This window comes from Panthera onca, chromosome E1, assembly GCF_046562875.1.
Source record: "Panthera onca isolate mPanOnc1 chromosome E1, mPanOnc1 haplotype 2, whole genome shotgun sequence".
In the NCBI taxonomy this organism is placed as follows: Eukaryota; Metazoa; Chordata; class Mammalia; order Carnivora; family Felidae; genus Panthera; species Panthera onca.
Window position 1 is genome coordinate 18,745,606 of NC_138352.1, and position 26,837 is coordinate 18,772,442.

Below are 26,837 nucleotides of genomic sequence, written 5' to 3' on the forward strand. Positions count from 1 at the left end.
ACCCGCCGCCTAGCGAGGGACGCCCCCCTCCCTCCCGCCCCCTGCACGCCCTTCACTCGGCGGGGCACAGCGCCCGGAGCACGCTCCTCTCCGCGGACACACAACATGGCAGGCTCGCGATCCGGCCGGGTGGGTCCCTCAGACCCGGGCTCAGCACACGCACAGGGGCAGCCCCGGACACACGCACGTGCCCACCCACCCTTCCCAGAAACGCGCAGGGACCCCCACCAGGCCGCGGCCCGGGCAGGCCCCAGCCCTAAGGAGCAGACACACGTAAATGACTACCAGTGCAGACGACCACGAAGCTTGGTATTTTGTCCCCACCGGCAGAAATATCCACATCTATCTACTTCTGCGTAAATGCAGAGGCCCTGGTGTGTGCCTCCCGGGGCGGCACCGACAAAACACCAGGTGAAAGCACACACAAGAAACACATTCCTGAAACTCCAGAGGGACAGTCCCAGAGACTCCTCCCTGGTGTTCAAAAATCCACAACTCGGGGGAGACAGAGCGGTCGGCCCTCAGCTCCCTCCCGCAAAACCTTTCTTTGGAAACAAGGTGAGACATAAACGGGCTCATTTAAAACCAAACAAGTCTCATCACAGAGCTACTCCTCCAGAGAAAAAGAGAAGGAGGCCCACTTCGGAGGCGCAGAGACAGACACAAAGCAAGCAGGGCTGGAGACCAGGAGAGAAACTAGGCCCACCCCCACCCCACCCCTACCCCACCCCCACCCCTGCCTCAGGAAGGTTCCAGGGGAGAACCTCCCACCCCCACCTCAGGAAGGTTCCAGAGAAGAACCCCGCTCCCGCTCCATCCAGGTCACAAGGGCTGGAGCTCCGAAGGGCCCAGGCCCCCTGAGCCAGGCATAGAGGAGGAGGTCCGAGGAAAGATGGTGAGTGCCGGGGTCAGGGAGACAGAGCCCCCTTCCCTGTGGCTCCTGGCTGCTCCCTTTGGTCTCTTCCCCCCAAACTTCCCAGCTGTGCTAGAGACACCCCCAAATGAAACTCACAATGGTGTACCCAGATGTCCCTGGAACCTGTGACATCACACAGACGCACGGCATCTGAGGCTGCCTCCCCTTCCCCAGACCAACAGGGCACCCCCCGGGTCCTCCTTTTCTTCTCTTAGGAATTTACCCAGAGAAACACGATGCCCCTGGACCGCTCACCCCCTGCTTCCTGCTTTAGAGGCCCAGGGCCCACGCTGTATCACCTCATCCACGTTGTTCAGGCCCTTTCCAGCTCCCAAGAGCTCCTCAGCGAGACGGCCCGCCCCTCTACTGTCCCGAGAGACGGGTCCCACAGCCCAGCCTGGCGTTCGCCCTGCCCCCGGTCCCCTGGGCTACGGCTGCCCTAATGCCCGAGCTCCTTTCTCCCTAACAGGCCGGCAGTCACCCCTACTTCAACCTGCCCGACTTCACCCAGCCATCGCCGCCCTCCACTCCGCCCAGCCTCCCTTCGCACCAGCGCTGCCGGCCCTCCGATGCCACCAAGGGCCTGCTTGTGGCCCTGCTGGGTGGGGGCCTGCCCGCTGGCTTCGTGGGCCCCTTCTCTCGTATGGCTTACCAGGCTTCCCACTTCCCCTCGCTGGAGCTGCTCATCTGTCGATGTCTCTTCCACCTCCCCATTGCCCTACTACTAAAACTGCGCGGCGACCCTCTGTTGGGACCTCCCGACGTCCGGGCCCGGGCCTGCCTCCACGCCCTGCTCAACGTCCTCAGCATCGGATGCGCCTACAGTGCGGTTCAGGTGGTGCCGGCCGGCAACGCTGCCACGGTCCGCAAGGGCTCTTCCACAATGTGCTCTGCCCTCCTCGCCCTCTGCCTCGAGAGCCAGGGTCTCAGCGGTTACGACTGGTGTGGCCTGTTGGGCAGCACCCTGGGACTCATCATCATTGTGGGACCGGGACTAGGGACACTGCAGGAGGGGACCACGGGCCTCTACACCGCCCTGGGCTACGTGCTCGCCTTCCTGGGCGGCCTGGCGCTGTCGCTGGGGCTGCTGGTCTACCGCTCTCTGGACTTCCCCTCTTGCCTCCCGACGGTGGCCTTCCTGTTTGGCTTGGTGGGGCTGGTGGGCTCTGTGCCAGGCCTCTTTGTACTGCAGACCCCCGTGCTGCCCAACGACCCTCTGAGCTGGAGCTGCGTGGGGGCGGTGGGGATCCTGGCCCTGGTCTCCTTTGTGTGCGTGAGCTACGCGGTCACCAAGGTCCACCCCGCCCTGGTGTGCGCCGTCCTGCACTCCGAGGTGGTGGTGGCCCTGATGCTGCAGTACTACGTGCTCTATGAGACAGTGGCACCTTCTGACATCATGGGGGCAGGGGTGGTGTTAGGTAGCATTGCCATCATCACCGCCCAGAACCTCAGCTGTGAGAAGGAAGGGCAGGTGGAGGAGTGACATCGGACTTGAGAGCCTGGGGGTTGGGGGTGGGGGGGGGGCAGGGGGAAATAGAAGGAGAAGGAGAGACTGGCAGGCAAGCAGGGGAGGGCACGTGACCGGGAAAGAACTGGAGATGGGAGAGGGCACCCCTTGGGAGTCAAGGGTGACCTGGGGACTCAGCGGAGAAGGGACTGTCTGCAAGAGCTGGGACGAGCGTGGGGATCAAGAGATGTGGAGTCTAGGCTGGGGCTTGGGGATCAGGACGTGCCTGTGGGGTAAGTAAGGTCTGAGGAGCACATCAAAGGGGTGAGGCAGGCCGGCCGTGAACCACGGGGAGGATTTTCCCCTCAGTAGCAGACAGAAGAGCACTGGGGCTGGGCTGTTTGGGGCTTTCAGGGGAGCGGACAGAGCCAGCGGCCAGCGTGAGGGAGTGTGCTTTTTTCCCTGAGAGACAGTTTCCTTTCCTCATGGTTATGCTCCCCCCCCCGCCCCCCCCCGGGGTGGTGACGTGACATTGACATCAAACAAGGATCACTCTGAATGTGGCTGTGCCGTTGGTGTCATCTCTGCTTTGGAAGGAGAGCGAGAGCCCTACTCCGCTCTCATTGGAGAATCCCTTGGGATCCTTGCCCCCTCTCCCCGCTCTCCCCCCGCCAGTCTTATTTCTGAAATAATTCTGGAAGGGGGAGGATGTCCTAACGTTCAGATGCCTTGACCCCGAATCCCGCAGGACTTCTGTGTCCCGCCCCGTGGCTAATCTGCTTTTCCTGGATTGTGGCGGTCCCGTGATCTCTCCCGGACGGTGGCCAGCCTCCTTCCGGAGAAGGCTCCCCGAGCCCAGAGTCCAGGCCTCTTCGAGCGGCTCAGAGCCTGGGGGGGGGGGGGGGGGGGAAGGACCCAGGACCCGAGTTCCGGGCGGCGCTCCATTTGAGGCCCGGAGGTGCCCACCCGTCCCAGGAGGCCGCTCCACAAACATCAGCTACTTCCGGACAGGCGATTGGCTTCGCCATCTTGATCGTTCATGCATATTCAGCGTGGTTACTGCATATTCATGACCAAGGACGGTCCCAGCGCTCTCCCCGCCGCCCCCCCCTCCAGGAACCCTCTTGGGAGGACCCGACCGGCCCCGCCTCCTTCATTACGGATTCGCCGAACAGACCATTTTCCAGCGGGAGGGGGGGGGAGACTTTTGCTGAAGACGAAAGCACAGTCCAAACTAGAATAAAAGCGGCCTATATTTCCCCTAGATCCTTCACACCTTAAATCTCGGCCGGGAGGGAAGCAGAAAGGGGAGGCGGCGGGGTAAAAAAAAAAAAAAAGTCCCCCTCCCCCTTGTCGCTTCAAAAGGCCGCCCAACCCGGGTGCCGGGGAGGGAGGACCAACGACTCGAGCGCGCGCTCCGTGCAGGCCGGCGCAGGCGACCCCGTAGCGCAAGGGAGGGCGGGAAAGGAAGGGGCGGGGATGCAGGGGCGAATCTATAAAGGGCGTCATTCGGCCAGTTCGCTCCTCAGAAGCGCCGAGAGCGCGGCCGGGACGGTTGGAGAAGAAGGCGGCTCCCGGAAGGGGGAGAGACAAACTGCCGTAACCTCTGCCGTTCAGGAGCCTGGTTACTTATTTATTCGTTACCCTTTTTCTTCTTCCTCCCCCCGAAACCTTTTCCTTTCCCCCCTCCCTCTTTTTTTTCCTTTTTGGGAGACGAAAAATCTCCGGAAAGGGGGAGGAGAGCTCCTTTCGCTCCTTTTCACTTCCCCGCCTTCTTCCCTCCCCCACCTTTCCCTCCTCCGGCTTTTTCCTCCCAACTCGGGGAGGTCCTTCCCGGTGGCCGCCCCGACGGGGTCTGAGCACCTAGGCGGAGGCGGCGCAGGGTTTTTGTAGAGAGGTTTGCGCCTGCGCAGCGCGCCCGCCTCCGCGATGCACGGGGGTGGCCCCCCCTCCGGGGACAGCGCATGCCCGCTGCGCACCATCAAACGAGTGCAGTTCGGAGTCCTCAGTCCGGATGAACTGGTAAGCGGCCTGCCCTCCCTCTGCGCTCTGCTGCGCCGCGGGCGGGGCTCCACGGTGGCCTGGGGGACGGGCCTCGAGCACGGGCCGCCGGGGCGGACTGGTCGCAGCCGGGAGGGAGTAGATGCAGCAGGACTTCTGGGGGGGAGGGGGGGGAAAGGCTTTTCAAGTTTGGATACGAAGCCGGACCCCAGATCTTTTTCTCCTCCCCGCTTCTGCAAGTATGAATTGAACGCCTGTCGTGGGATAGACGCAGAGCAGACACTAAACACATAAATGAATGAACGAGGGGATTCCGTTAATGGCGAGTACTTTGAGTGGAGTGAAGCGGTGCGCGCTGCCACGAGGTGTGAAGTTCCTGTAGATGGGGTAGTGTCAGGGTCCACAGGCCCTGCCTGGGGAGGTGACATTACCCGAATGAGGAGAAGCAGCCAGTAGTCTAGGCCACAAATTGGGGGACAAGAGCTCTTCAGAGGAAACAGCAGGTGCAAAGGGCCTGAGGGAGGCATGAATTTGGTGTGGCCCCAGGGGCTTCAAAGAATTGTGCGTGTGTGACTGGGGTTCAGCCGAGTGAGGACAGTTGTGGAAATGGGCTGGAGAAGCATGAGACCGGGCAGGCCAGGTGAGATGTTGGAAATCACGGTAAGGAATCCTGGGGTTTAATTCTATTTTTCATAGGAAGCCATTGGAGAATTAGAAGTAGGAGAGGGACATCAAGTTTACGTTAAAGAAAAAACACAAACAAAACGGCCTACTCCTACTTCGGTTGCCCTGTGAAGAACCCATTGCCGAGGAAGAGGAGGGCTAAGAAGGGAAGCAGGAGAGATCAGGGAGGAGGGGAGTTCTGGGGGAGAACTGTTGGTGACCCGGACTCCTTTGTGGAGGGAACTGGAGGGAGCCAGTGGGCTGGAGAGAATGGAGTTGAATGGCTGTGTTTGTGGATGGAGATCGTTTTGCTGGAGGACAGGGCTCAGCCACGTGAATTGAAAGTCGTGTCAGGAGTCAGGACCTCGTAAACGCACCATTCCAGAGAAATTCCAGGTGGAGTTAAGGTTTAAGTGTAGAAAGATAAACTAGGAAGCCCTAGAGACATACAGAAGCCTTGTGGGGGCCGATTCCGGGGACAGAACCCCTCGATAGGAATGAATGAATTATAGGCGGGGCACATGATAGGCACTGAGCTAAGCATTTTATGCACAGGGAAGAGCCGGGCACGTTTCGCTACTTGAAAGTAAGAGGTACTTCTCTTTATCGGAGGCACCGGGGACAGCTAAAAAACAGATTGGGAAACAGTATTTGCACGGTGACAGACAAGGTCAGATTTCTTAATACACAAGGAACGTTTATAAACCAGTAAGGAAAGCACACACCTGTTAGGCAAGCGGAAAAAGGATACAGACAGTTCACGGAAGTAGGGCGAGTGGCCAATAAAAAATATTCAGCTTACTAATAAAAACATGCAAATTTACATGAAGTGTTTTTTCTTTATCTGCTTGTTCTCTGCTGGCCCAAATCCTGGGGAGTGAGCACGCTTAGCCGCTCTTGGTAGGAGGCTGATAAACTGGTGTCGCCTTTTTGGGGGACCGTCTGACAAGTTGATGTTGTTTAATATGCGTCTACCTTGCTCTGGCCCTACCGCTTCTAAAAACGTATCCTGAAACGAAAACCTCTTTAATTTCTCCTCTTGAGCGTGCCCCTCCCCGGGTCTTGCCCGGTTCGCCAAGCGCCTCTACCGTTCACCCACTTCCTCGGGCCAGAAACCCAAAAGCCGTCTTTGATTCCGCGCCTTCTCACAACTTCCACTTGGTCCATCTGCCAGTCTGCCAGCTCTGCCTTTCAAAATAGGCCTGGAATCCAGCCATTTGTGACCATCTCCATCTGGACCGGCAGGGTCCGCGCCGCCCTCGTCTTTCCGGGCAGTAGCCCCGGCTGCTCGCTGTTCCTTCTGCGGTGCGCAGAGCGGCTAGAGAGCTCTTTTTCCCCGGGCTCTTCCCTGCGCCCAGTCCTCTCCGAAGGGTCCGAGCGAGCGGCTTACTCTGGCCTGCGGGGTCCTGCATTACCTGCCCCCTGCCTGCCTCTCCGGCTCCTCGCCAGACTCCTCTGTCGCTCTTTAACCACACCCATGTGCCCGTCCTTCCAACGGTACCAGTTCATTCCTGCCTCGGGGACTTTATTGTTCACTGCTCCTGCTGCTTAGGGCATTGCCCGCAGCTCCCCAGGCTTCTGCCTTTCTGTCCGTGTGTTCTCTGCTCAGATGGCCTATTGTTACGGGGTGCTTTCCTGACCTGTGCATTCTCTAACCCGTGGCTCTTGGCTTTCTCAGTTTTTTTATTTTTAAATAATCGCGACACCCAATGTGGGGCCCGAATTTACAACCCCGAGATCAAGAGTTACGTGCTCCACCGACTGAGCCAGCCAGGCACCCCTCTACCCCTTGGTCTTGACCTTATTTTACCTCATAGCCTGTCACAACCTGAAAGGATTACTTTTTCTGTTCCTCGCTCCCTCAGGAGGATGTAAATTTTGTGAGGGACCTCGTATTCACCTCTGTAACGTCAGCCTCTCGAATCGTGCCCAGCACATAATCCTGGTGTGTAATTAGAGCCCGTTAAATGAACGAGAGAATGAAATAATTGCCAAGTTCACAAAGATACGTGTGGGAGGATTTTTATCACAACGTCGTTTGACAAGGATATTGTTTGAAATTATAAATTGCCTAGATATTTACTGATAGGAATCTTAGGGAGTAACTCTGGGCGTGTATTCCTAGAAGAGAAAAGATCTTCCCGTTAGGCTGAGTTCCCTGTTCCCCAAACTGTGCTGAGCCACCTGGGCGAACTCTCAGGGGCCCAGTGAGGGGTTTTAAATTTTCAGGAGAAGCGCCAGAGCTCAGCTGCATGTGTCTGATGTCTTGGGAATTTGGAGTTCCTGGGAGCTGCCTTTCAGCGTTAGATGGCGCCAGATCCCTTTCAGTGACGTCATATCTTTGGGAAGCTGGGTTTTTAGCAGCTGCTAATAGAGACGGGGGAAAAAATCAGTCTAGAGCAAGAGATCGGGGTGGTGCTGACCAATCTGGTTCCAACATCTGCCAAGTAGTACCGTGCCCAACAGGTGTCGTAAGTAATTGTGGTTATCTAGGAAATAAAAATATTTTTCCTTCGAAAATATTGGACTCTTTTTCTCAATTTATGTGTATTGTTTCAAATGGCTATTGAGTCGGTAGGATATAGATGTTTAGTGAGTTGTTTGGATTTAGGTACTTAGTAAGTGGATCTCTCTTGGCCCAGGGAGTGCTGTGAAAATTACTGAGACACCAAGGGCACTAGGAACCAATAAAGTTTAGGAATGGGATAAATGTTACTGAACAGTGTGCAGAATGAGACCCTGTTTATGTAAAAATAGGAACATAGTTGCATTTTATTTTTTTATTTTATTTAAAAAAAAAATTTTTTTAACGTTTATTTATTTTCATGCTGTGAGCATGAACGGGGGAGGGGCAGAGAGAGAGGGAGACACAGAATCCGAAGCAGGCTCCAGGCTCCGAGCCATTAGCCCAGAGACCGAGGCGGGGCTCGAACTCACGGCCCGCGAGATCGTGACCTGAGCTGAAGTCGGACGCTTAACCGACTGAGCCACCCAGGCGTCCCTTATTTTTTTATTTAAAAAAAATGTTAAGGTTTATTCATTTTAGAGAGACAGAGCATGACTGGGGGATGGGCAGACACACACACACACACACACACACACACACACACACACACAGAATCCGAAGCAGCTCCAGGCTCTGAGCTGTCAGCCCAGAGCCAGATGCACGAACCCGAGAGATCGTGACCTGAGCCATCCAGGTGCCCCGGAACATACTTGCATTTTAAAAAGCGTGTGGCAGGCCAGCTGTTCGCAAAACTGGACGGGGGTGGGGGTGGGGGTCATCTCTGGTGGGCAGGCTTATGGGAAACTGATTTTACCCTGCATGGCTTGCAGTTTATATAGTGCTCTTGTAGTTTGGGGGAATAACAGGTCCACTTTGGGTAGGAGGACCGGCGGGCAAGGGACCTCTTATGGAACAGGTAGTATTTAAGAGTAGGGCTGTGTGTCGAGGTACTGAGGGCTCCTAGAATTGGCTGTAAGACGGGGCGCCTGGGTCGCTCAGTCGGTTAAGCGTCCGACTCTGGGTTTCAGCTCAGGTCGTGATCTCGCGGTTTTGTGAGTTCGAGCCCCACATCAGGCTGTGTGCTGACGGTGCAGAGCCTGCTTAGGATTCTCTCTCCCCCTCCTCTTGCTCCTCCCCTACTCACGCTGTCTCTGTCTCAAAATAAAGAAATAACCTTAAAAAAAAAAATGGCCGTAAGATAGAGCCGCTCTCTCGGCCATTGTGGCGGGTCTGGATGTTGCGGAGTGAGGGCGGGGACAAAAGGAGGGCTGGCGCTGGGACTTCCCTGCAAAGCCGGTACCAAGTCAGGGGAGACGGGTGCTCCGTTACATGTGACGAGATTGGCTCCTTTTCGTTAAAAGCAGCCATCTGCCAGGAAGAGTATGACTTTATTTATTTACACCCCAACTTACTCCAAGAAGGATTTAAAACAATAATAGCTTCTGATACGTGTGGGTTATGTCGGCGGATCAGAAGCTTATTCTCATCCTCACGTTATTTAGGATCTAAGCAAGGACTTCCTGTACTTGCAGCAGCTACTTGCTGAGCCCTATCACGTGCTGGCCACCGTGCAGCATGATCCTTGCCCTCAAGGACTGCGGGCCGGTGCGAGAGACAGGAGGAAACAAGGAAAGATGGCGGGCCGAGCACCTCTTGGGGCGTGGATGAGGCCAGGGACAGCTCAGCGACCATTACGGAGAGGGGACATTGGATTGGATCTTAAAGAATGGAAAGAAGTGTACCGGGAAGGGGGCATGTGAAGGAAAGGAATTTTGAGAGATCTCTGTGGTTGGAGCATAGATGTCGAGGGGGCAGGGTGGGTACCACATCTGTACCAGTGGCCCAAAGCCCAGTTCCAAGGACAAGTGTTTCCTTCCTTCCTTCCCTCCTTCCTCCCTTCCCTTCCCTTCCCTTCCCTCCCCTTCCCTCCCCTTCCCTCCCCTTCCCTCCCCTTCCCTCCCCTTCCCTCCCTCCCTCCCTCCCTCCTTTCTTTTTCTTTCTTTCTTTCTTTCTTTCTTTCTTTCTTTCTTTCTTTCTTTCTTTCTTCCTTTCATGTTTATTTTGAGAGAGCACACATGCAGGTTGGGGAGGGGCAGAGAGAGAGAGAGAGAGAGAGAGAATCCCAAGCAGGCTCTGCACTGTCAGCTCAGAGCCCGACGCGGGGCTCAATCTCACAAACCATGGGATCATGACCTGAGCCAAGATCAAGAGAGAGATGCCTAACCGACTGAGCCACGCAGGCGCCCCTCCAAGTGTGTTTCTCTAAAGGCAGAGAAAAGAGAATGAGTGTTTCCTGAGACTCTGTGGCAGGCTTCTGTTCTGTGACCTCAGGGCCACCCTCTGGGACCAGCCACCCCCTCAGGAGCCTACCCCTTACGTAGGCCATGAGAACCAGGGTTTGGATGAAAGGCTGCGGGCTGACGTCATGTATATATATAACCCAAAACGAAGTGTGTTACCTTTTGGTAGAGATTCCAGAACATTCCAGGACAGCCCCCAGCTGCTTCCCAATACCTGCAAGCATAATAGTCCTTGCAGGTGGGTGGCTTGGTGGGCTTGGGCTCGGAGCAGAGAAAGCCACAAAGTTTTGAGCTTGATCGCCCTGAGCTCTCTAGTGACCCTTGTGGCAGCCAGAGTCAGGCCTGTTTCTGCTTTCCTGTGTTTCCTTCAAGGTGAGCAGAGCCTTTCGTTTTCTCACAAGACACGATGCAGCTGAAGGGGTTCCAGCTCTGGGAATCCAGTCACCCCAGCCTTGTCTTCCCGATGAGCGTTGTGGGTGCTCAGAGCCTTCTCAACCTCACATCAGTAGACCGTTAGGTTTCTGCTCAGTATGGCTGGTCAGACCCGTTATGAGGGGATCGCGGGCTTGGCTGGCAGGGGCCAGTCTTTTTTCCAAGTTCTTTGAACACACTTCCCTGTACCGGAGGGTCCTGAGCGGTTGAGTTCCATCTCACAAACATTCATTAGGGGCCGTGGGATCCAGGACGAGAGAGAAATGCTGTCTTTAAGTGATGTCTATAAGCGATGCTTATAATCTGTGGGAAGACAGACCCCCCCCAGTAGGTAATTTGATTGCATTAGGAGAGGTGCAGTGGGACAGGGGTTATGGAAACCTAGAGGAGGGGTGCCGGTCTGTCTTGGGGAGGCTCTGGAAAGGCTTTCTGGAAGAAGCAATGCCTGAGCTGGGTCTTTAAATAGCAATTTGCCTTGTGGGGAAGGGCCTTCCAGAAGACAATGAGGAGGGCAGCACACGTGCTGGCGGATGGGGAGACCACAGGGGAGTCTGTTATCCAGGTGGGAAAAGAAAGGAAGGTGGAAACATCATAAAACCCATTTTGTAAGCTCTGCTTACTCCTACTGAGCTTGGATGTCATTCCGAGGACAGGAGGGTACAAAGATCAGATTTCCGTTTTAAGAGGAGCACCCCACGTGTGTGGGCGGATTGACGAGAGGCAGGCTGGCCACTGAAGGAATGCTCTGATGTAGACGGCAAAGGAAAGGCCTGACCTGAGGCAGGGCTTGTGGGCTTGGAGAAGAGGGGCGAGATTCAGAACCCGTTTAGGAGGTGAAAGTGACCAGAGCTTGCTGAGTGATTAGATCACGAGCGCTGTCATTTACTGAGCACCTGTCACGTGCTGGGTTTAAGCAGGTAAATGAAGTTGCCTAGTTAGTAAATGGTGGAGCCAGGATTGCAAACCAGAGGTCTCCGGCCCCAGCCCGTGCTCTCTCAGCCATTTTGTGCCTGAGGGTGAGGAAGGGCAGGTACTGGCTTCTGACGTGAGTGCCCCCCTCTTAGGTGGGAAGGATATGAGGCTTGGTGAAGTGGCCCACCTGCCGAGTGTCACAGGCCCACAAGCTCAGACTGGCCGGCTCCGCTGGCTCGGGCAGGGTGCAGCTCCTTGGTCTGTCTCGCGTGGTTTCGGGGACTTGGTGGTGGCCATAGTGGAAGGAGGTGGAGTCGCCGCGTTGTGCCAGTTAGAACCCACTGTCCGTTTTCTCGGCATGATGAGCTGGAAAGGATGCACAGGTGATCCGGGCCCCGTTCCTTTCTAGCCCCGTGTCCTTGGGCCCCTCGGTGTCGTAATCTGTAAAATGGGACTGTGGTGCCTGTCAGTCAGCTGTGAAGAGAAAAGACTAGTCAGCCAGTGCTGTGCTTGCCGCCGAGAAGCTGTACCCCAGAGCTTAGGTGCTTACCGGGCCGCGGGCCGGACTGTGATTGGCCCACAGAGGCTTGGGTCCGACTTCCGGTGGCTCCTGGAGGTAGAGGCCTTGGACAAGTCCCTTCACGCAGCCTCAGGTTTCTCCTGTCTAAGGACAGGACCTCATTCCTGGAAGGTGAGCAGTTAGGGTTAGACAGACAAGGTGCACCGAGCGCGGTTGGTGCCGGCCTGAGGTTGACGTGCTGATCAAAGCTTTTATTCGGTTTAAGTTCGCTCTGGAAGTCGAGTGGGCCAAACCCAGCTCGTTGCAAAGCCCTTGGTTTTCAGGGTGTGAAAAGTAAAGGTTTCCTTAGCCCGCCTCTCGCCCAGGGCAGAGATCTCTTCTCTAACACACACAGACCTCTGAACTCCTCTGTCCCCCGCTCCCGCCCCTGTCGGCATCCCACCCCGGGTTCTGCCTCCCTCTCCTGGGGCGCCCGGGTACGCGTCTCCGGATCATTCTCACCGACCTTCCACTCCCACACCTGCCTTTCCTGTCTTACCACGGGCTCTCCATCTGAAGAGGAAGGGTTCTGCAGAGCTGGCCGGGCCCTTGTTGGGGAGGAGGAGGTGGCAAGGATGAGAGCCGGTTGTTCGGCAGGCCACGTCTTGGGGCGGGACACGTGCACGGTCACGGCGGGGTGCCATACAGAGGGGTTCCTGCCAGGGGCTCGGATTCTGGGCTTGTTTTCAGCTTTGGGGATGCATCCTGTGGATGCCAGAGACCAGGAATTCGGTCTGGAGGGGTGTCTGGAGCTTGAGTCCAAGAGCTAGCCAGCTTCTCTGGAGGCTGGGGTCCACGGCCCGCTAGTGTGAGCGCCCCCTCCCACTCTGGCGGTGGCCGGGACCCCGATACTCTGGCTCTGTCCCTCGCAGAGGAGCACACACACTGATGCCCTGTTCCCCTCACCCCGGGCTATACCCGGCTCTTTCTGCTCTGGGTAGTTGGGGTTCTTCGAGGCCTTAGCACACGAAAGCTGGAAAGTAGGAATCCTATTTAGTTGTTATTGGTCTTTTTCTCTGTAGAAACGAATGTCCGTGACCGAGGGGGGTATCAAATACCCCGAGACGACTGAGGGAGGCCGCCCCAAGCTTGGGGGGCTGATGGATCCAAGGCAGGGGGTGATCGAGCGGACTGGCCGCTGCCAGACCTGTGCAGGTGAGCGCTGGGGGGCTGGCGCGGCGCCCCAAAGGGAGCGGGAGGCTGGGCTCCTTGGACCCCGGCCTGAGGGCGGACACCCGGGGACCTGGTCTCTGAGGTGTGTGTCCCCACAGGAAACATGACAGAGTGCCCTGGCCACTTTGGCCACATTGAGCTGGCCAAACCTGTGTTTCACGTGGGCTTCCTGGTGAAGACGATGAAAGTTCTGCGCTGTGTCTGCTTCTTCTGCTCCAAACTTCTCGTCGACTCTGTGAGTGGGGGCGGGGGGGGGGGGGCCGGCCCTGGGGGGGGCGGCCCTGGCCCTGGCCCTGGCCCTGGCCCCGGGGGAGGGGATGCCTGGGGGGGCCGAGGAGCAGGCCCAACCGACCCTGCTCTGCCGTGTCCCCAGAACAACCCAAAGATCAAGGACATTCTGGCCAAGTCCAAGGGGCAGCCCAAGAAGCGGCTCACACACGTGTACGACCTGTGCAAGGGCAAGAACATCTGCGAGGGCGGAGAGGAGATGGACAATAAGTTCGGTGTGGAGCAGCCGGAGGGCGACGAGGACCTGGCCAAGGAGAAGGTAGCGGCCGTCGGGGACGCCGCGCGGGAGGGGGGGCGGCAGAAGACACCGGGAGGGCACAGAGGCGCCGGCACCTCCCGGCTCTGACGGCCCCCCTCTGTCTGGAAGGGCCACGGTGGCTGCGGGCGGTACCAGCCCAGGATCCGGCGCTCCGGCCTCGAGCTGTATGCCGAGTGGAAGCACGTCAACGAGGACTCACAGGAGAAGAAGATCCTGCTGAGTCCCGAGCGCGTGCACGAGATCTTCAAGCGCATCTCCGACGAGGAGTGTTTCGTGCTGGGCATGGAGCCCCGCTTCGCGCGGCCCGAGTGGATGATCGTTACGGTGCTGCCCGTGCCCCCGCTGTCCGTGCGGCCCGCCGTCGTGATGCAGGGCTCCGCCCGCAACCAGGTCGGCGGCCCGGGGACCCTGCCTGTTCCGGGGGGGATGGGGGGGGACAGGGAACAATGCGGGTACGGGCGTGCAGGGGTGACCGCCGCTTGCTAGCCGTGCGCCTTTCAATGAGGCCCTTAACGCGGTGACGGTCACAGAGGTGCCTCTGTACCTGGGAGAGGAGGGATGGGCAGGGCCCGCCCGCCCGGGGGTGAGGGAGACCCCGAGCGCCTGGCGGTGAGGACGCCGACTCTCCGCCGCAGGACGACCTGACGCACAAGCTGGCCGACATCGTGAAGATCAACAACCAGCTGCGGCGGAACGAGCAGAACGGCGCGGCGGCACATGTCATCGCCGAGGACGTGAAGCTCCTCCAGTTCCACGTGGCCACCATGGTGGACAACGAGCTGCCCGGCCTGCCCCGCGTGAGTCCGCACGCCCCCCCGCCTGCCCTGCGCCCCTGCGCCCCTGCGCCCCTGCCCCGGAGGAGGGGCCGTGCTGACTGCGGCCGCCTCCCCGTGTGTCCTCACAGGCCATGCAGAAGTCCGGACGCCCCCTCAAGTCCCTGAAGCAGCGGTTGAAGGGCAAGGAAGGCCGGGTCCGGGGGAACCTGATGGGCAAGCGAGTGGACTTCTCGGCCCGCACCGTCATCACCCCCGACCCCAACCTCTCCATCGACCAGGTCGGCGTGCCCCGCTCCATCGCTGCCAACATGACCTTTGCGGAGATCGTCACGCCCTTCAACATCGACAGGTGGGCTCCGTGTTGGGACCCTGCCGGAGGGCTGTGGACACACGAGGGGAGTGGGCCCGCACCGAGAGCTCCGGTTGAGTGTGGCAGCGGGGGCTCCTGGGAGGCGTGTGTTCATCGTGTCTCTGTCCTCCTTAGACTTCAGGAGCTGGTGCGCAGGGGGAACAGCCAGTACCCGGGCGCCAAGTACATCATCCGGGACAACGGCGATCGTATCGACCTGCGTTTCCACCCCAAGCCCAGTGACCTTCACCTGCAGACCGGCTACAAGGCACGTGACAGGCCGGGGCCTCTGTCCCCTGAGGAGGAAGCTCTCTGGCGGGGGGGCCCTGGGGGCGGGGGGATCCTGTCCTCTTGGTTAGGATCCAGGTGCGTGGAGACTCCGAGACTGCCGCCTCCTAGTGGAGCCAGAGCTGCTGGCCGTGGGCATCTGGGGTGGAGGTCGCATAAACCCAAGCGCAGCGCGAGGGGTGTATGTGGCAGGGAAGGGAGATCCAGGGGACGAACAGAACAGGAGGCTTCGTGTCCAGGGTCTCTGGGCTTTCTCTCACAGCTGAGTTCCCTGAGGCTGGTGGACAACTGTGCCTTGTCATCGCTGATAACCCGGCCCGAAGCTTGTGGTTGACACGTGTTCCATGTGAAACTAACCCCACAGTGTCGTCTGCTTCCATGCGTAGAGCATTTCAGGCCCGTGGTCCTGTCCTCCCGCTCACAGCGCCTTCCCTAAGACCTGTCCACACTTCCCCCGACAGGTGGAGCGGCACATGTGCGACGGAGACATTGTTATCTTCAACCGGCAGCCGACTTTGCACAAAATGTCCATGATGGGGCATCGGGTCCGCATCCTGCCCTGGTCGACTTTCCGCTTGAATCTGAGGTCAGCGCCCTGGCTGAGGGAGGCAGGCGGGGCCGGGCTGCTCCCTGACGCCTCCCTGCAGGCGTCTTCCTGACCCCGGCTTCCGTCTGTCACCACAGCGTGACAACTCCGTACAATGCTGATTTTGACGGGGACGAGATGAACTTGCACCTGCCACAGTCTCTGGAGACCCGGGCGGAGATCCAGGAGCTCGCCATGGTGCCACGCATGATTGTCACCCCCCAGAGCAATCGCCCCGTCATGGGCATCGTGCAGGACACGCTCACCGCAGTGCGCAAATTCACAAAGAGAGACGTCTTCTTGGAGCGGGTGTGTGCCCCTGGGGAGGGAGCCCGACTCGGGACGGGCAGAGGGGCCCCAGGGCGGCGAGGGGATGATTGGGAGGGAGAGCCAGGACTCTTGCCTTGACTCGCGTCACACGGACCTGCATGTGAGGCAGAAGGAAAATGGGTCAGGCGGATCACGGGCCGAAACGTTTACCACTTCAGCTCAGTGTTCAATTCATGTTTTGTTCGTTTATTTTTGAGAGCGAGAGAGCATGAGCGGGGAGGGGCAGAGAGAGGAGGAGCCGGAGGAGCCGAGGCAGGGCTCCACCCTGACTGCATCGAGCCCGACACGGGGCTCGAACTCATGAACGGCGAGGTCATGACCTGAGCCGAAGTTGGGCACAACTGACAGCCACCCGGGCGCCCCGGTTACTTCCTAATTATTTAAAGTAATTTGTACTTCTTGTTTAAAAGAAGAAAAACCTACAATCTAGCTATTGTATTTTCAATTAAAATTTTGGAAAACACTTCCTGGCATCTCTCTGCCTCCAGAATCTGGCTGTCACCCTTGGGCAGGTGACATTCCCAAGAGCGGGGCCTGCAGTTCTGAAGTCTGTTGGCCCGCTCTTCCCTCCCAGGGTGAGGTGATGAACCTCCTGATGTTCCTGTCCACGTGGGACGGGAAGGTCCCACAGCCAGCCATTCTGAAGCCCCGTCCCCTGTGGACGGGCAAGCAGATCTTCTCCCTCATCATACCGGGCCACATCAACTGCATCCGCACCCACAGCACCCATCCCGACGATGAGGACAGTGGCCCCTACAAGCACATCTCTCCCGGGGACACCAAGGTAGGACCTGGTCTCTGCGTGTGTGGGAACAGCGTTCGGACCTGGCCGCCACCTTGCCTCTTGGCCTTCTGGCTGAAATCCGTGGGATTTCCAGGGGAGCCACTGCGGGGGCCTTGAGAGGGTGCTCTGTGCACAGGTGGTGGTGGAGAACGGGGAGCTGATCATGGGCATCTTGTGTAAGAAGTCCCTGGGCACGTCCGCCGGCTCGCTGGTCCACATCTCGTACCTGGAGATGGGTCACGACATCACTCGCCTCTTCTACTCCAACATTCAGACCGTCATTAACAACTGGCTGCTCATCGAGGGTGAGTAGAAGGCTGTAGCAAACCTGCTTTGAATCCTTACTCTGTCTTTTTACTGCTCTTCTCCAGCCTCTTCTCTTCCCTGCTTGGATTTGGCACTCTCTTGGCTGTGATTCCATCCCAGGTCTTTGGGGAGCCCTCGGAGGGTGTTGATGCTTCTCCTTCTCCCTAGGTCACACCATTGGCATCGGGGACTCCATCGCGGACTCTAAAACTTACCAGGACATTCAGAACACGATCAAGAAGGCCAAGCAGGATGTGATAGAGGTGGGCAGAACACTCAGAGACTTTGAACGCGATGTCCGCGAGAGCCCAGCGGGTGTGAGGGAAGGGGAGTAGGACGGCACTGAGGTCTGCCCCCGCCCACGTACCCAGGTCATCGAGAAGGCTCATAACAATGAGCTGGAGCCCACCCCGGGGAATACTCTGCGGCAGACGTTTGAGAACCAGGTGAACCGCATTCTCAACGACGCCCGAGACAAGACCGGCTCCTCCGCCCAGAAGTCCCTGTCTGAATACAACAACTTCAAGTCTATGGTCGTGTCCGGGGCCAAAGGTTCCAAGATCAACATCTCCCAGGTGGGGAGCCCTGTCTTTCCAGATCTGGGCCGCAGAGAAGGCCGGGGGCGGCGGAGGGGGTAGTGCTGGGAGCCCCCGCTCCTGGTGCAGAGGGCGCCGGGTGCACCCCGCCTCTCGCTTCCCAGGTCATCGCCGTCGTCGGGCAGCAGAACGTAGAGGGCAAGCGGATCCCGTTCGGCTTCAAGCACCGGACCCTGCCCCACTTCATCAAGGACGACTACGGGCCCGAGAGCCGAGGCTTCGTGGAGAACTCCTACCTGGCCGGCCTCACGCCCACCGAGTTCTTCTTCCATGCCATGGGGGGTCGCGAGGGGCTCATCGACACCGCCGTCAAGACAGCTGAGACTGGTGAGGCCTTCGGGCCCGTGCGTATCGGTCGGGGCCGGGGAGGGGGGGCGGGAGCGGGGGCAGGGCGTGGAGGGAGGGGTAGGCGTTCTCCTGGACATGTGGTTTTGTCCCTCGTGGGGGGAACGGCAGCCACAGCCAGGGAGCCGCCCCCGTGTGACGGCCCTGCAGCCTTCCATGTGCAGGGGGAGGAGCTCGGGGTCTCTGTCGTGCACTATGACGCAGGGGCTGGTTCCTAGGGCACTCTTCTGGGCCCCGTCCGGTGGCTGGTTCCTAAGGGACTCTTCTGGGCCCGGTCCGGTCGGTGGTAGGCTCGGCTTTCACGGAGAGGCCTCGGGGACCAGGGGGCTACCGGCTGCCCCCTCTGAGGTTCGGGTGGGCTAAGGCCCTCGGGCCGCCGGCAGGGCTCGCTCTGAGAGAGGCTCTTCGGGCCACGTGTTCGCCTCGTTGCCCTGCGGCCCGTGGTGAGGCCCCGGTGACCTCCTCGCAGGGTACATCCAGCGGCGGCTCATCAAGTCCATGGAGTCGGTGATGGTGAAGTACGACGCCACCGTGCGCAACTCCATCAACCAGGTGGTGCAGCTCCGCTACGGCGAGGACGGCCTGGCCGGCGAGAGCGTCGAGTTCCAGAACCTGGCCACCCTCAAGCCGTCCAACAAGGCTTTTGAGAAGAAGTGAGGAGGAGGCAGGGGGTGGTTCTCGCCTCCTGGGGGGCCCCCCTCGCTGCACACAGACTGCTCGCCTGGACTGCCTCGCAGGCAGCTCGATCCCCCAGAGCCCCGCGCCCACCCGGGTGACGGACGCCGCGTGGTGGGAGTGGGTGGGTGGGGAACAGACCTGAGACCCGTCCCCGGCCCGTGCCCGATGACCCCACGGAGCAAACCCAGACGGGCTGCCCCGCTCCAGGTCCTATTTGCAGTTTCCCTGCCCGAGAGTCTCGCCTCCACAGCCCCGTTGCACAGACCCTGCCCCTTCGGGAGCCTCGGCGCCCCGGGCAGGGGTCAGGCCCTGGGCCCGCCTGCTCCTTGACGCCACCTCCTGCCGCATGCAGGTTCCGCTTCGATTACACCAACGAGAGGGCCCTGCGGCGGACTCTGCAGGAGGACCTGGTGAAGGACGTGCTGAGCAATGCGCACATTCAGAACGAGCTGGAGCGCGAATTTGAGCGGATGCGCGAGGATCGGGAGGTGCTCAGGGTCATCTTCCCAACCGGCGACAGCAAGGTATGCGTGGGCGGGAAGGCTGAGCTGGCGAGCTGCCGCCCCCGCGAGACTGTGCCCACTCGCGATCCTCGCTCCCTCTCGTCCTCCCGCAGGTGGTCCTCCCCTGCAACCTGCTGCGCATGATCTGGAACGCTCAGAAGATCTTCCACATCAACCCTCGCCTCCCCTCCGACCTGCACCCCATCAAGGTCGTAGAGGGTGAGTAGCTGCTCTGGGCCTCCGGGCCGGGCGGGGGGACAGGAGGGAGCTGGGCCCCGGTCTGCAACTTCTTTACCTCCTTTGGCCGTCCCAGGAGTCAAGGAATTGAGCAAGAAGCTGGTGATCGTGAATGGGGATGACCCCCTGAGCCGGCAAGCCCAGGAGAACGCCACGCTTCTCTTCAATATCCACCTGCGCTCCACGCTGTGCTCCCGCCGCATGGCCGAGGAGTTCCGGCTCAGCGGGGAGGCCTTCGACTGGCTGCTCGGAGAGATCGAGTCCAAGTTCAACCAAGCCATTGTGAGTGGTGTTCTCAGCCTTGCTCTTCTCCTTCGACCTGCTGACGCGTCTGGGCTCTGAGAGCAGCCCCCCCACCCCCCGCCGATGATGGCCCTTGTTCGTGGAGGGGCTGCTTCAGTTCTTAGCGGCCTCGAGACCACCGGGCGACTCGGGAGCCCCATGTTTCAGACACGAAACCTGGGCCTTGGAGGGACAGAGTGACCACTCTGGGACAGGCAGTTGTACAGGAAAGAAGCTGCGTGGTTGCGCTATGAGATGGGAGGGTTGCTCTTTATTTTCTTCGAGTGCCTGCCGTGTGCCGAATTGCAGTTTAGGTGGAGGTAGGGGATCGGGGAGAGTGAGCAAGACAGCAACTAGGTGTACTACCAGTGGTTTGTTTGTTTTTTTTTTTTTAACTTTATTTATTGAGAGCGCATGAGTGGGAGAGGGGCAGAGAGAGGAAGAGACAGGATCCCAAGCAGACCCCGCGTTGTCAGCACAGAGCCCCACGTGAGGCTCAAACTCATGGTTGCGAGATCATGACCCGAGCAGAAATGAAGGGTCAGACGCCTGACTGACTGAGCCAGCCAGGCGCCACACCGTCACTGTCTTTAAGGATTTTACAGAGTAGTGGGAAGAGAGAAGCGTTATAATTATAGGCGTACTTCCGAATATGTTTGACGTAAATCCGGTATCAGGATACCAGCAAGAAAATGAGAAGACAATCCAGAACAGGAGGAAACATTTGCAGATCACATACGTGATAAGGTTGTGTATGAAAAATACACAAAGGACTATTGAGAGTCAGCAACAAAAAGAAAAACGTCAAAGGATTCGAGTAGACCTTTCCCCCGAAGAGCTCACGTAAGCGAGCGGTAAACACGTGAAGAGCTGCTCGACGTCCTCAGCCGTCAAGGAACTGTGGGCGAAAGCCACGGTGAGCTGCCAGTTCACGCCCCGCGAGTTTAGGATGGCTACAGTGGGGAATGAAGGGACGGCGGGCGCGGATGTGGAGGAATCCGAAGTCTCCTGGACCGCTGCTGGGGATCAGGGCCCGCTGCTCCACTCCAGGTGGGACGCAGAGTTCCCGTTTGCACCAGCAGTCCCACTAGGAGTGCCCCCAAGAGACGGCGGAGTGTGTGTCCACAAGACCCAGTACGAGTGTTCAGGGCCCCATCATTCCTAATAGCCAGGCGGTGGAAACAGGCCGAAAGTCCATCCACTGACGAATGGGTAAACCAAACTGCTAAACAAAGGAATATTATTCTGTGATGAAAGCCGTGAGGAGCCTAGCCATCAGAAGACGATACAGTAACTTGGATCTAAGTGAAAGAAGTCGGTCTGAAAAGGCTACGTACCATATGATTCGCGTTGAAAGGTTAAGTTTTAAGTGCTCACAACCTCGATGACAATTGGGAGCTTCCCATTTGGAAGACTGCTATAGAGTGAACATTTAGCCTGTAATGTTGGCATACTTTAGAAATGGGGGTTTTGGATGGGAGAGCCTTTTTCTGGGTGTGCACCCCCTGGGGGCAAACGTGTGTCACTTGAGACACTGAGGAAGGGAGGGGTATGCGGGACTCCACTTTAAGTCTCTGCCTCGTGCAGACGCCTCTGTCCCCGTCCTGACTGCGTCTCGTTCTCGGCCAGAAGGGAGGGGTTTGCTGATTCTGATGCTGGCCTTTCTTACTCCGCAGGCCCATCCCGGGGAGATGGTGGGGGCCCTGGCTGCACAGTCCCTTGGAGAACCCGCCACCCAGATGACCTTGAACACCTTCCACTACGCCGGTGTGTCTGCCAAGAACGTGACCCTGGGCGTGCCGCGACTCAAGGAGCTGATCAACATTTCCAAGAAACCAAAGACCCCGTCACTCACGGTCTTCCTGCTGGGCCAGTCTGCTCGGGACGCCGAGAGGGCCAAGGTAGGGGGTGGGTCGATGGACTCTGGCAGGATGAAAAGGAGAACTCTCATCCTGGAATAACTCCTCCCTACAGAGGGTTTGGAGGGGCCTTTGGAGCCACCCACGTGCCGTGTCCTCAATCCCTCTTTGTCCCAGGACATTCTGTGCCGCCTGGAGCATACGACGTTGAGGAAGGTGACCGCCAACACAGCCATCTACTACGACCCCAACCCCCAGAGCACAGTGGTGGCCGAGGACCAGGAGTGGGTGAACGTCTACTACGAGATGCCTGACTTTGACGTGGCCCGAATCTCCCCCTGGCTTCTGCGGGTGGAGCTGGACCGGAAGCACATGACTGACCGGAAGCTGACCATGGAGCAGATTGCCGAAAAGATCAATGCTGGTGAGGCTGCGGGGCAGGCCCGGCTCGGGGTCCTGCCTGGGCTCCCCGTCTGTCACGTCACCGCCCGCCCATCCCCAGCGAGCCGCCCTCCCTCTCTGCCTTCCGCGCTCAGTGTTTCCCCCCCTTCTGGACAGTTCTGTGAGAGGGAGGAGAAGCCAGAAGGAGCCCCGGCTGGGAGAGCAGTGGATGAACAGTGACCGCGAGGTGTGGTCGCGGCCGTCTTTCTCACAGTTCTTGCTCCCCACCAGGTTTTGGCGATGACTTGAATTGCATCTTTAACGATGATAACGCGGAGAAGCTGGTGCTGCGGATCCGCATCATGAACAGCGACGAGAACAAGATGCAGGAGGTAACGGACGCCCTAGGGGATCGGCAGCGTCGGGTGTGGAAGGCTGTGAAGCCTCGCTCGGGCCAGAGAAGTCCCGATGGAAGCGTTGAGGGACCAGGCACGCCGGCTGCCATAGGGACGGGGAGTGGGGGAGTAGCAGCGATCCCCAGACTTTTAGCCGCAGAAGCCTTGGGAAACCGGGGCAGCGGCCCCGTCGAAAAAACAGATGGTGTCGAAGCAGGGGAGTCACTGGGCTTTCCTCCCGGGAGGCTCCTGCATGAGGGCAGAGCCAGGGGCAGGTTGACAGCAAAATTGCTGTGTCCCGTGGAAAGTGGCATGCCAGCGGGTAACACAAGACCCAAGGAAACGTTGGACCGGTGACTTCCCTCCTGAGCACCGCTCCGAAAATACTGCTCAGCATGTGGGGTGCCTGGTGTATTAATAACAAAAACTCAGAACTTATTCTCGAACTATCGGAGAGTAGACCCCAGGATTTTGACGTGTCCCGACATCTGCTCTAGATCTCCATGAACGAGCTCATTTGTCTAGGAAGTAGCGGCCTGGGCAAGTAGTGAGTGCCATGAAGGCAGGGGGTGGTGCTGCTTGTGCAGTTACAGTCCTGGGGCCGTGTGTGCACAGATGCACACACACACACACACACACACACACACACACACACACGGAAATTGTGTCAGGAGGGTGGAGTGTGGGTGCTTTTCTTTAGGTTTCTTTTACTAGGATCGTAAAAACACGATAGAAGGGAACTCGGTGGGACGGAGGGGGGCAGGGTCTGGCGCCTGACTCGACTTGTGGGTTCCCTGGGGGCGCTGAGGTTGGGCGTGAGTGAGCCCAGGACGCGACGAGGGTTCTAAGACGCTGGCTTCGCTCTTGGCGCAGGAAGAAGAGGTGGTGGACAAGATGGACGACGACGTTTTCCTGCGCTGCATCGAGTCCAACATGCTGACGGACATGACCCTGCAGGGCATTGAGCAGATCAGCAAGGTCAGCCCTCCCACCCCGCCCCCGCCCCCAGTGGGCTCCCGCCCCGGCCCCCAGTGAGCTCACGCCATCCCCGCAGGTGTACATGCACCTGCCCCAGACGGACAACAAGAAGAAGATCATCATCACAGAGGACGGAGAGTTCAAGGCCCTGCAGGAGTGGATCCTGGAGACCGACGGTGTGAGCCTGATGCGGGTGCTGAGTGAGAAGGACGTGGACCCTGTGCGCACCACGTCCAACGACATCGTGGAGATCTTCACGGTGAGCCGCTCGAGCCCGGAAGCTCCCGCACCGCATCTCCTCGCTCAGGGTTATCCGTGCCCGAGTCCACTGTTGAGTCTGGGCTGCACCGACTCCCGACCGTCCCTCCGGATGGGGGGCGGGGGCGGGTGGCAAGAGGAGAGCGCGGTCACTCGGTCTTGACCCTTCACCCGCAACCCCGTGCCAGGTGCTGGGCATCGAAGCCGTGCGGAAGGCCTTGGAGCGAGAGCTCTACCACGTCATCTCCTTTGACGGTTCCTACGTCAATTACCGCCACCTGGCTCTCCTGTGTGATACCATGACCTGTCGTGGCCACTTAATGGCCATCACGCGACACGGGGTTAACCGCCAGGATACGGGACCTCTCATGAAATGCTCCTTTGAGGAAACGGTAATGGCGGAACGGAGCAGGGGCGGACAGAGGGGGCAGGAGGAGGGAGCGCCGCGGGGAGAGGGGGGGCGTTGCCGCTGCCCTTGCCCCGTCGGGCGGGTGTGTGCACCCGGGGCGGAGCGGCCCCGGAGCACTGGGAGTGGCGGGTCTCACGGGGGCCCCGTCCTCCGGCCGTTCAGGTGGATGTGCTCATGGAAGCGGCCGCGCACGGAGAGAGCGACCCCATGAAGGGGGTGTCTGAGAACATCATGCTGGGCCAGCTCGCTCCGGCCGGCACCGGCTGCTTCGACCTCCTGCTCGACGCGGAGAAGTGCAAGTACGGCATGGAGATCCCCACCAACATCCCCGGCCTGGGGGCCGCCGGACGTGAGTAGGAGGGTTCGGGGGGCGGCGGCGGGGGGCGGGGGGGAGGGACAGGCCGGTCCCCAGACGCCGTGCTCACCAGTCCCTGTGCATCCTCCTCGCACAGCCACTGGCATGTTCTTCGGCTCAGCGCCCAGTCCCATGGGAGGGATTTCTCCGGCCATGACTCCCTGGAACCAGGGTGCCACTCCGGCCTATGGCGCCTGGTCTCCCAGTGTCGGTGAGTGACCCCGGCTGGCAGAGGGGCCCCCTGGGGGGGTCACAGGAGGGTGAGGAGTCTCCGTGTCGGAAGGCGTGGGGGGGGGGGGCTCCAGCTCTGGTTTTAATGCCTGTTTCCTCTGTCTGTCACTCCACAGGAAGTGGGATGACCCCAGGGGCGGCTGGCTTCTCCCCTAGTGCTGCTTCGGATGCCAGCGGCTTCAGTCCAGGCTACTCCCCTGCGTGGTCCCCCACGCCGGGCTCGCCGGGCTCCCCGGGCCCCTCGAGCCCCTACATCCCCTCACCAGGTGAGCAGGCCCTGTCCGTCTGTGGGGCCAAGTTCATCATTTCGTCCCGGTCCTTCCCTCCGGCTGACTCTCCCTCACGTGGCTCCTGTCGGCTTTTCCTCCTCCAGGTGGTGCCATGTCTCCTAGCTACTCACCCACGTCTCCTGCCTACGAGCCTCGCTCCCCCGGGGGCTACACACCCCAGAGCCCCTCCTACTCCCCCACCTCGCCCTCCTACTCCCCAACCTCCCCGTCCTACTCTCCCACCAGTCCTAACTATAGCCCCACGTCACCCAGCTACTCCCCGACCTCCCCCAGCTATTCTCCAACGTCTCCCAGCTACTCCCCGACTTCTCCCAGCTACTCCCCGACCTCTCCCAGCTACTCTCCCACTTCCCCGAGCTACTCTCCCACCTCTCCCAGCTACTCCCCGACCTCTCCCAGCTACTCTCCCACTTCTCCCAGCTACTCCCCGACCTCTCCCAGCTACTCCCCGACCTCTCCCAGCTACTCCCCCACATCCCCCAGCTACTCCCCCACATCCCCCAGCTATTCTCCCACATCCCCCAGCTACTCCCCCACGTCCCCGAGCTACTCCCCGACCAGCCCTAACTACTCTCCGACCAGTCCCAATTATACCCCAACGTCCCCCAGCTATAGCCCGACATCACCCAGCTACTCCCCCACGAGCCCCAACTACACACCGACAAGCCCTAACTACAGCCCGACCTCTCCCAGCTACTCTCCGACTTCACCCAGCTACTCCCCGACCTCGCCAAGCTACTCCCCGTCAAGCCCACGATACACACCGCAGTCCCCGACCTACACCCCGAGCTCCCCCAGCTACAGCCCCAGCTCCCCCAGCTACAGCCCCACCTCGCCGAAGTATACCCCCACCAGTCCCTCTTACAGCCCCAGTTCCCCGGAGTACACCCCGACCTCCCCCAAGTACTCGCCCACCAGCCCCAAGTACTCACCCACCTCCCCCAAGTACTCGCCCACCAGCCCCACCTACTCGCCTACCACCCCAAAATATTCCCCGACGTCTCCTACTTACTCGCCAACCTCTCCAGTCTATACCCCGACCTCCCCCAAGTACTCGCCTACCAGCCCCACCTACTCGCCCACCTCCCCCAAGTACTCGCCCACCAGCCCCACCTACTCGCCCACCTCCCCCAAAGGCTCCACCTACTCGCCCACCTCCCCCGGCTACTCGCCCACCAGCCCCACCTACAGCCTCACCAGCCCGGCCATCAGCCCAGACGACAGTGACGAGGAGAACTGAGGCTGAGCGGGGCACAGCGGCCATCGGCCAGGGCGAAGGGCAGCCCGGGGGGTGCCCTCACGAGGCGCAGGCCCCCGGCCCGCCTCCCTTGTACATAGTTCTTGTGACGAAGTTCCTCGTTGACGTTCTGGTTCTGTTTCCGCTGGGGCTTCTTGTCTCGTTCTCCACTCGTGCTGTCTCAGAATCCACTCGCCTGGCTCTGGTGGTCTTCCTACCCCACCCACCCCAGGCCCGTCCCCGAATTGAGGATCCCTCCTTGCCTGTGGCTTGATTGGGGGTAAAGGGTGTTTTAACTTCTTAGGGGTAGTTCCTGCTTTGGGTCATTCTATCCGATCCTATGGAAGAACAAAGCTAAAGCTGCCTTTCGTCTGTTATTTTATTTTTTTGAAGTTCAAATAAAGTTTACTAATTTTGGCCAAAAACGTGACGTTGAGTGCTTTACTGGGAGGCAGCTGTGTCTGGCCCACCTGCCTGGGCTGCTGCTGAGTGTGGGGACCCCTGCCCAGGCCGGGAAGAGGCGGGGAGACGCCCCCGAGGGTACACGTATTCTCTGAACAAATACCTACCACGTGCTCCGTGGTGCTTTTTACCAGCTTGCTGGGCGAGCAGCTCAGGCCCTGGCCTTAGGTTAAAGCGTGTTCCACGTGACAGCTTTTTAGCCCGTCTGCCTCTCCCGGTCCGGAGTTTGGACAAGTGTGGCAACGTACGCACCACAGAAGCAGAAAACGTCTTGCCCTTCAAGCCGCCACCAGGAGGCACGTTTTCTTTTGGTATTTTTCCTGCACGTTTCTCAAGTCACTACTGACCAGTTTTTGTTTTGGCCTCCAACCAACAATGAGAAGGTTCTGGATGCTGTAATACGTTTGAAAACTAAAATTAAAGGATTTGGGAATAATTTATTGTTTTTGGCCACTTCATATTTTTT

The 26,837-nt window shown here is 59.1% G+C and overlaps 2 protein-coding genes across 2 annotated transcripts; both read left to right on the forward strand.

The window, feature by feature from the left end:
* The first annotated feature begins 791 nt into the window (after positions 1–791).
* SLC35G6 (solute carrier family 35 member G6) lies at positions 792–2,922 on the forward strand. The gene is made up of 2 exons (XM_060645029.3): positions 792–895; positions 1,386–2,922. The coding sequence occupies exons 1-2, from the start codon at positions 893–895 to the stop codon at positions 2,397–2,399; spliced, it is 1,017 nt and encodes a 338-aa protein (XP_060501012.2). The 5' UTR covers positions 792–892; the 3' UTR covers positions 2,400–2,922.
* Positions 2,923–3,880: 958 nt separating this feature from the next.
* On the forward strand, positions 3,881–26,334 carry POLR2A (RNA polymerase II subunit A). Its single transcript, XM_060647422.3, has 29 exons — positions 3,881–4,385; positions 12,759–12,891; positions 13,008–13,144; positions 13,283–13,456; positions 13,565–13,846; positions 14,092–14,253; positions 14,361–14,581; positions 14,717–14,849; positions 15,331–15,455; positions 15,554–15,764; positions 16,360–16,569; positions 16,706–16,874; positions 17,044–17,138; positions 17,247–17,450; positions 17,576–17,798; positions 18,286–18,469; positions 18,847–19,018; positions 19,111–19,216; positions 19,311–19,516; positions 21,193–21,417; positions 21,553–21,799; positions 22,048–22,148; positions 23,025–23,129; positions 23,206–23,388; positions 23,576–23,779; positions 23,959–24,145; positions 24,249–24,362; positions 24,499–24,648; positions 24,756–26,334. The coding sequence occupies exons 1-29, from the start codon at positions 4,293–4,295 to the stop codon at positions 25,910–25,912; spliced, it is 5,913 nt and encodes a 1,970-aa protein (XP_060503405.1). The 5' UTR covers positions 3,881–4,292; the 3' UTR covers positions 25,913–26,334.
* Positions 26,335–26,837: the final 503 nt, after the last annotated feature.